The sequence below is a fragment of the Labrus bergylta genome, chromosome 12, assembly GCF_963930695.1.
Source record: "Labrus bergylta chromosome 12, fLabBer1.1, whole genome shotgun sequence".
Lineage (NCBI taxonomy): Eukaryota > Metazoa > Chordata > Actinopteri > Labriformes > Labridae > Labrus > Labrus bergylta.
The window spans coordinates 15,786,059-15,794,320 of NC_089206.1; the positions used below are offsets into that span (position 1 = coordinate 15,786,059).

The 8,262-nt window shown below is 40.9% G+C and overlaps 1 protein-coding gene across 1 annotated transcript; it reads right to left on the reverse strand.

The window, feature by feature from the left end:
- Positions 1 to 4,006: 4,006 nt before the first annotated feature.
- hoxc12a (homeobox C12a) lies at positions 4,007 to 7,954 on the reverse strand. The gene is made up of 2 exons (XM_020635143.3): positions 7,295 to 7,954; positions 4,007 to 6,153 (listed from the first exon to the last, which is right to left on the reverse strand). The coding sequence occupies exons 1-2, from the start codon at positions 7,884 to 7,886 to the stop codon at positions 5,915 to 5,917; spliced, it is 831 nt and encodes a 276-aa protein (XP_020490799.1). The 5' UTR covers positions 7,887 to 7,954; the 3' UTR covers positions 4,007 to 5,914.
- Positions 7,955 to 8,262: the final 308 nt, after the last annotated feature.

Here is an 8,262-nt window from a genome sequence, read left to right on the forward strand (position 1 = left end):
TTGAGTAGATGACCAAAAGAAATTACACATTGTAATAAACTGACAGAGCTTTAAGAGCCACCGCAGCTCTGTGCTGCATACTTGACCTTCAGTGAGTGATTAGGGCCCAAGCGCCGCCTGCAAAGGTTAGTCCACATCCCAAATACTCGAAATTATGAAGGAATGTGTAATATGTAAAACTCGAGAGAGAGAGAGAGAGAGAGAGAGAGAGAGAGAGAGAGAGAGAGAGAGAGAGAGAGAGAGAGAATTAGCAATTTATTTAGAAAATTAAATATACGACGGGAAAACGTCGATAGAAATACGGGGTACATTTTATTTAGTAAAATATGACCCAAGGCGCTGACAAACATCTTATTTCACGTTTCTACTATGTTGTAACGATCTAATTACACATTACATTTAAATGTACACCCCCAAATAACAATGAATCAGCAAGGAGCGAAATAAGAGCACCACTTTGTAAAGAGATTGGCTTCTGATTTACAATAGCAGCGTCATCAATTTTTTTCTCAATCTTGTGATATTTTTTCTCTTTCCAGCAAGAGACAACTGGGCTAAGAGGAACCCAGCTCCTTAGAGGCACCACTGAAACGTTCACACCCCGTATATAGTGTTGTTGGACGTGCGATGGTATTGAAAAACAAATTGATAAGATGGCGCAGATGAGAAAAAATAGAGCCCATAAAGAACTCATTTCAAATCATGTCAAAATCAATACATAACAGTTCTGAAAGGAGTGAAACGATATGGATCCCTCACGTTAAGCATTCCGTCTCTCTTTCTCTATCACATTAACACTCTCCTCCAATACACACTCCCCCACACACTACACTCCCCCACATACACTTTCGTAGGAATAACATTACTTTCTATTCCTCCAGCCAGCTCCGTACCATAAACGGCAGAGGGGCGGCGGGGGACGTAGACCACATGCCACACAAGTTCTCTGCGAAGGGCACTGTGAAGCTCACTGACCTTTGGGACGCGGAGACAGGCCGCCATAAACAGATTTAGCCAGTCTCAAAGTCAAAAGTGCTCAAGAGCAGTGAAAGACCTATTGTAAAAGACCTGCAAAGCCAACCGAGATGTCTCCTGTTTTACAATCCAAATATCCTGAGGGTTTCCGCAATAGCTTCTTTTGAGTTGTTTTAAATGTATTTTATATCCAACAAACAGATATTTTACTGAATTAGAATACACACCAAACAAACAGTGCAAAGTAGTATCAGCAGTTTTAAGGGAAAACATGTTTTAAGTCGGAAGAGAAGGGGTGACAGACAAAGTATGCAGCGCACCGGTTAGTGGTTTGTTGTGCGTAAAATCACTCCAAATGTTTCTAGCAATAATACTCCTTTTCACAAGAAAAAGTCCCACAGATGACACACGTATACCTGAAAAAAAAAAAACAGGCTACACAAAAGTGTCACACATAACGCCAACAGATTCGTCTGGTTTGAAGTTCAAGTTAAAACAACATGTTCACATATCCGTTTGGCACAGTTCAAAGAGCAGACTGCCACGTAATGCAATCCAAATAACCGCACCGTTTTACACAGGATTCACCAAACTACTCTGCAAACACAAACCTCTGTTTGCATCATTTGATCTTGGTAGCAAAGACGACTCACGCTGTGCTAAATGTTGTGAGTCTTTTTAATGCCTTGACTATATTTCTTTGTCGTTTAACAAATGATGCACATTGTCCCTGCTGTAAATTTCAATTAACAATTTCAGCAGAGATAAATTAACACTAATCTACTGCAATTTCTTACAAATAAGGGATAATAGTTCATATCTAATTTCGCCTCTTTCTGCCATTTGCGCATTAACAGGCGAGTATTAACCTAGATGCCTAATTAAGTTATTACAATTGTTGCTGTTTCTATTACAACGGTGCATTCATGGTTAGGATTTGCCGAAGCATTTTAAAGCTTTAGAAGGAATTAAATGATGGCTAAGGTACTGCAGGACAGTCGGAGGCGTCACGGTGAATTTTGCATCTATTATTCTCGTCTAACCCATTTAACAGGAAACACACAAACATTAGAGTCTAGTTCACCTTAATGGTCAACAGCGCGTTTGATAGGACAGGAACATTGGCGTTGTTGTGAATGATGTCGTTTGGTTGATCACAATTAATACAGGCAATTGAAGAGCCTCTCAGTACTATTTCATCGTCTTGATATTAATAATGCAGAAAATAGTTTTTACATTTCCGGTTATGATTTTCATTTCGATCTGTAATTTCCTGCGTATTATTTTGGTTGAAACATACATGTCGTCCCGTGCGTAAAAGGGCTCCCTCTGAAAACATTACGCATGCATTTCCCTTGTTATACTGAGGGAATAATTCATATTCAGATCCTCGTATGTCTTCCAATATCAATGATCAAACACTAAGTAGTCATTCAGTTGAAATTACTTTTCTCACCACCTTTAATCAGATGCGCAAATGTGCATGGAAAGCATTTTTCAAAACATAAAACCAGCGGATGCAATATATCTAGTTTGTTGTGGATGTAAGGCTATATGGTATGTACACAAACAATTTCAGGTCACTCAATTGTTTGCTCATTTCACAACAGCTGTGATTTGAAAACCAACATTTATTCATTATTTCTGTTCATAACTGAGCTGACGCATTGGGGCCCGATCGAAGAGAAGCGCCTCACACTGTCCTTTTTTGTCCTGGAGGGTATGGCAGTTTACTCAAAACATGAACTATAGAGAAAAGTAAATAATTCTGTTTTTTCGCTTGATTGAAATCAAGCGAAAAAGGGGAATTTGTAGGGCTATTAGGAAAGGTGGACATTTTTAGCAAGGTAGACAGGCTTCTTTTTGACGCAGAGGCATCATTAGTTTTGGGGCGTTATGAAGAGTTGAGCACTGCAGCGAGGCTTTTGTCAGATACAGCCACATGTTTCTCTTTGCAATGCCAGTGAATCTCAACCATTCTAAAATTGTTCAATGTTAAACTCAGTAGTTCATAAAATATCATGGATTCTTTGTGGGCTTACATCATCGCCCATGTGTCATGAACACTGCAGAAGTCATGGAGGCCGATCAGTGGCTCGTGAGCAGGAGCAGCCGTACACAGTTCACTGAAAAGGCAACATGTGATCTCAACATAAAGACAGCACAACAGTTTCCTACTCCATCTAGCATAGAGTGCATGTGCTGCTGTGGACAAACGCATTAACGCTTAGTTAACTGATCTAGGAAAATGTTGCACATGCTCACAGTCTCTGCCAATAGGGAGTGCTTCGAGGACGTAATAGGACTTTATTATACAACCATCTATGTGGTTTTTAGGAATCAGATCTTTTTTTTATTTTTTTTTATCTGATCTCTGGGTTTGTTTTTTTATATTTACAACGCCTTTAAAATCCCTAATGCAAACCAGAAGAGGGGATGCACATGGAACAGGACTGGCCAGGAGGCTCGGCTATATGGAGCACTGGGGTGTAACCCTATTACTGCTTTACAGAGCTGTTGCGTGTTTAGCTGCACCGTTATAGGCTTGTAGCACCAGTTACATTGATTAGGTCCAACTTCAAGGAGGGAAAAGGGCGTTAAAACGCGTGGAGGTGTTTCTTTGCTCAAAAATAATGCAGTTGTTGTAGAGTCTTTGTAGTGTTTCAGATTAAAATAAACGATAAATATTCAATGCAATAGGCGGTTTGGGACAAGCATCTGGTCGCCATTTTGCACAGAGTACTACCTATAGCTACCTTTGCGGCCATAATAACACAGGGCCAACATATGTGGGCACCTATTGATTATAGTTCACAGCATGTCCGACCATATGCCAACAAAACATCCTCTCAAATTCATCAAAATGGCCCAGTAAAGTTGGGATCTGTATTTCACTGCAGTGGACACACATGTATTTTAAAGCTGTGTTACATGTATCGCCCAATAAAATAATCCCCGCAGACAGAAAAGCTGATTTTAAAGGAAAGCATTCAGGGAGGCAACCCAATGACACACTAAGGTTACACCAATAAACGTTTCAATATTCTGTTTATTGAAGACCTTACGCATATACATTCATATCATTATTACTTTTACAAGACAACGTAGCAATCCTTACAAGCGCAAAGAAGGGAATGCGATGAGGGACGAAAAGAAGAGAACGAGAACAAACAACTATTTCACAGGAACAGGGATTCTTTAAATGTCATTTATAGTACATTTTCTTGCATACCGTTTCTTATACCCATTCTTGGCAGTATACTGCAATAGGCCTACATTTCCAACCCTTACAACCACAAATAGGCAATATGGAATGCGATATTGTACACGAGGATCAGTAACATAAAACACTGATACATAGCGATAAGGAATCCTCAAACAGGATGCAAATAGTAACATATATGTAATTTCATTTTACAAAGTTATACACGAGTACAAGGTAAGGAGAGGGACAATGAGCACGTGGCAAGGAGCAAGTACATAACGTATGCCTAACAGGCCATCCGTCATTTCACTATAATAATAATAACAATAATAATAATAATAATAATAATAATACATTCTTTGTAGTCGTTTGCGTCTTAAACGCAAACTTGATGTTTGCATGTGATTTGTTAAGGAAAATAAAATGTAAAAAAAAAAAAAAAAAAAAAAGTAACTTAGCCTATAGAAAAAGTGGCCCGCAAAAATGACTTATAGCTATTTCACATCAATAACATGCTTCAAATACATTTCACTGCTATAGCTTACTCGTTATACATGACAGATGAGTCACTGCATTCCTCTCGATTTAAGGGAGATTATTCAATTTTCTAAACTTCTACTACTTATTTCCATTGTGAGCACCAGGTTTCAGAAATGCTCTTTTAGGCCTACAATTCAAACACACCCTCCACGGACCAGACGCAACTTCAGGCGGCTCCTTTGTTGAATCTTATGGCCTTAATATGTATTTATTTTAGAATATTTCCTTTACAGATACTACCGAGGTTATTATTGAATAAACTATTTAACTGGCAGTCTGGATGGGGACTTTTAATAGCAGCTCAAACCCATTTACAAACGGCGATCTAACTCAACTGAAGAAATGAAACCCTTGCAGCTGTAGCTGTTGTTCGTACAAGTCGACAGGTAATAAAAGTAAGAAAATACTTTTAGTAACTTGTTAGCACCTGAACAAAATAGTGGTGTTTTTTTCAATGCGCTGTCATAGGGATATGGATTACATTGCGGTTGAAGTCCTCCCTCTCCTCATGCAGACTTCCTGCCCGTGACCATGAACGTGTCACAGCGCCAGATGAAAACAAATGATAAAACAATGATTCTTTTTCTAAACAAATACGGCTGTGAAAAGTATTCGTCAAGTGGGAGCGAGACTTTTCTTCATCAGATCACAGCCACAGAGCAAAGATTGGGCGGATTCGGCTTCAGACTTTTCTGTCTTTCTGACCTCATTATTATTTTTAGACCTATTTTTTTTTTTTTTTTTTTGACATTTTACCAAGTGGCCACGCTCCGTTTTCATTATGTTCGGATTCAAATTGGAACAAAAAAAATATGTTGACGTTTTGCGTCATCCTTAAATCTGGGCTACTGTCTTGGCGACATATTACGCGTGGCTTACATTGTCCTCTTGACAAATCAAAAGAAACAAGATACATGAAACAGTTGTCAGAGCTTTTTGAGCGAATGTAACAAACATATTACAGTACTGTTATAAGTGTGTAAATATAGCTTTGAATGCCAACTAGTGGCGTGTTTTTGGGCTTACATCGCCCGCACCTTTGAAGAAAACTGATAAGAAAATGTGCTGATAATTGCCTGTAACGTAAAAGATGGATAGATGAGTGCATGCACTGAAAGAAGACCTAAGGGAGCGTAGGCGGCTTGGCTTTTTTTCTATTTTTTACTGCCTATCGATTCACCTTCTGCCGCATCTCTAAAAGTAGGCCAAAGCTTGCTCCCTCAGCATGAGTCTCTTCTTCTTCATCCTGCGGTTCTGGAACCAGATCTTGACTTGTTGGTCGCTGAGGTTCAGACGGTCAGAGAGCTCCCTCCGCCGCTGTCTTGTGATGAACTCATTCATCATGAATTCACCCTCGAGCTCAGCCAGCTGGAGCTTAGAGTAGGGTTTGCGCTTCTTTCTGGTGCGGGTGTGCATCGGGTACCACGGGGCAGCTGGAGGAGAGGAAGGAGGAGGTGGAGGAGAGGAGGGGGCATACAGAGGATTAGTCACCACAGTTGCAAAATCACGGTCACATCCAAGGTTATGAGGAGGCTATGGGGCGTCAGTGGTCCAAGGAATGCTTTTGTAGTTGGGTTCGTGTTGGCAAATGGAATTGAACATTATTTAGAAGTTTTATCCTGCAGAGTTATCACGCTATTTCTATCTGAAAATTGAATGCTTCAAAAAATAAACCACCTTGTTTTCCTAAACGATTTCTAGTGCTATGAACATACAGAGAGTCTGAGCGTCATAGATGGCTTCTGAGTTTTGCACATGATCCGAGATGTTAAAATTCGGTTAGATTAATATTCAGAGAAATGACGGTCCTGCAAACTGACACTTCCTCCACATATATCAAACTGGATTTGTTTTGGTCTCTTCCATGGACGTCCTGTGCCCACTTAAAAACCCAATTTCAGCACAACCACAAACGGGATAATAAAGTGAAATTGCTGATCATGTGCTTTTCTTTATTTTTAACCCTTCCTTAAGAACTCAAAATGTCCTGCAGTTCGTGTTATAGGAAGTTTTATTGTTGTAGTTAAATCAGCATTAACGTGATAATTAAACCGTGCGTGCAAATCCCCCTACTTATTTGCGAGTTTCAAAGCATATTAAATGACTCTTGAGTACACAGGGACAGATATTCATTCTGTTTACGAGTCATTAAAAAGAAAACTCTGTTTGATGCAGCCATCCAACGTGCACCATCTATCTAAACCAACGTGCTAATGTTTGAACAAAAAGTAGCACAACAGCGAAATCCACATTTTTCTAGTTTCAGCATTACGAAAAAAGCACGGACAGGGGTGCTCTTTTACTCAAAGGTTTGGTTGCCGATCTGGTTTGGTGAGATTACCTGCAACTGTACACAACCACATGGCGCGTAAAGTATTTTAGGGCAACCCCTAGCGGCGTTTGCGCACCAAGCAAGCACCCTGCAGGCTAAAGAAGGCTGCAAGTTGTGCATCAAGATAACGAGCCCTAATGACACTGTAATACCGCCGGTGTACGCTACGTGCAGCCTGCTTTTCAATAATGTGAACTTGCGTTTTGTAATAGTTGTGATTAGAAAATTAAAATGACACTTACCTCCGCCTGCGGCTATGTTGCTTGCATGGCTTCCCGGTGACACCAGGGTCTGTGTGTCGCTGGATGAAGGCTTGCTGCCCTCGTTGAGCAGCGAGGAGCTGGAGTCGGACTCCATTGACTGACAGGATGGCGGGTCTTGCGTTAGCTGCTCGCTCCCATAATCATATTTGGAGAAGGTGGCCGTGCTGCCAATCCCAGCGTGCATCCCGTGGTCAGATGTTAATGATGATGTGTCTCTCGCCCTGTCCTCCCGTTTGAGGCTGCTGCTGCCACCTGAACATGTCTCCCTGCTCCCGCTGCCGTTGTTATAGTAACATTTGCCCTCTTCTGGTCTGCTAATTTCACACGAGCGGTTGAAAGAAGGGTTAATAGACACGGGGCTGCTAAAGTAGGATTGAGAGTATCCATTGCACGGCTCCGAAGGATTCCACGGGAGGGAGCAAACATTGTCCCTTCTCGGGTAGGAGAGCGACGGTAGCCCCGCCAGTTGTCCCCCTGAAGCTCGAAAATTCGGGAAATAAAACGTGTCTCCAGTGTGGATGTTTACCAAAGGTCCCACAAACCCTGGATTAAGGAGATTATGCTCGCCCATTTCCGCGGGCCCGACCAACAGCTTCTAGTTTATTGCAATCTGACATTTAACATAGTTAAACCTGGAGGGGCGCCTGATTGGTCATCCCCAAACCACGTGTCCAGGCTAACTTCTGCTACACATAGTACCACCCACTCGGTCCCTCTCAGACAAAACAAAACATTAACTTCTGTATTACAGGGGTTTATATGCTTTTTAAAAATACTATAAAGCTTTTATTAAAAATGTAGAATCTTGTTTTTCCTTATTTGAGTCATGATGAGCCCAAAAGGAGCCCGAGCTGCTTCTCCACTTACACTGCTGGAACTGTCCATGGCCTTGTTTAATTTCTTTATAAGCTGGGTAAAGTTTTTTAAACGCTTTTTCTTATGAAAAT

Bases quoted from the DNA above. Each gene is read 5' to 3' on its own strand.
- hoxc12a (XM_020635143.3), bottom strand. From the start codon at position 7,886: ATGGGCGAGCATAATCTCCTTAATCCAGGGTTTGTGGGACCTTTGGTA. The intron at 6,154-7,294 runs GTAAGTGTCATT...CCTCTCCTCCAG, and splicing joins CAACATAGCCGCAGGCGGAG to CTGCCCCGTGGTACCCGATG.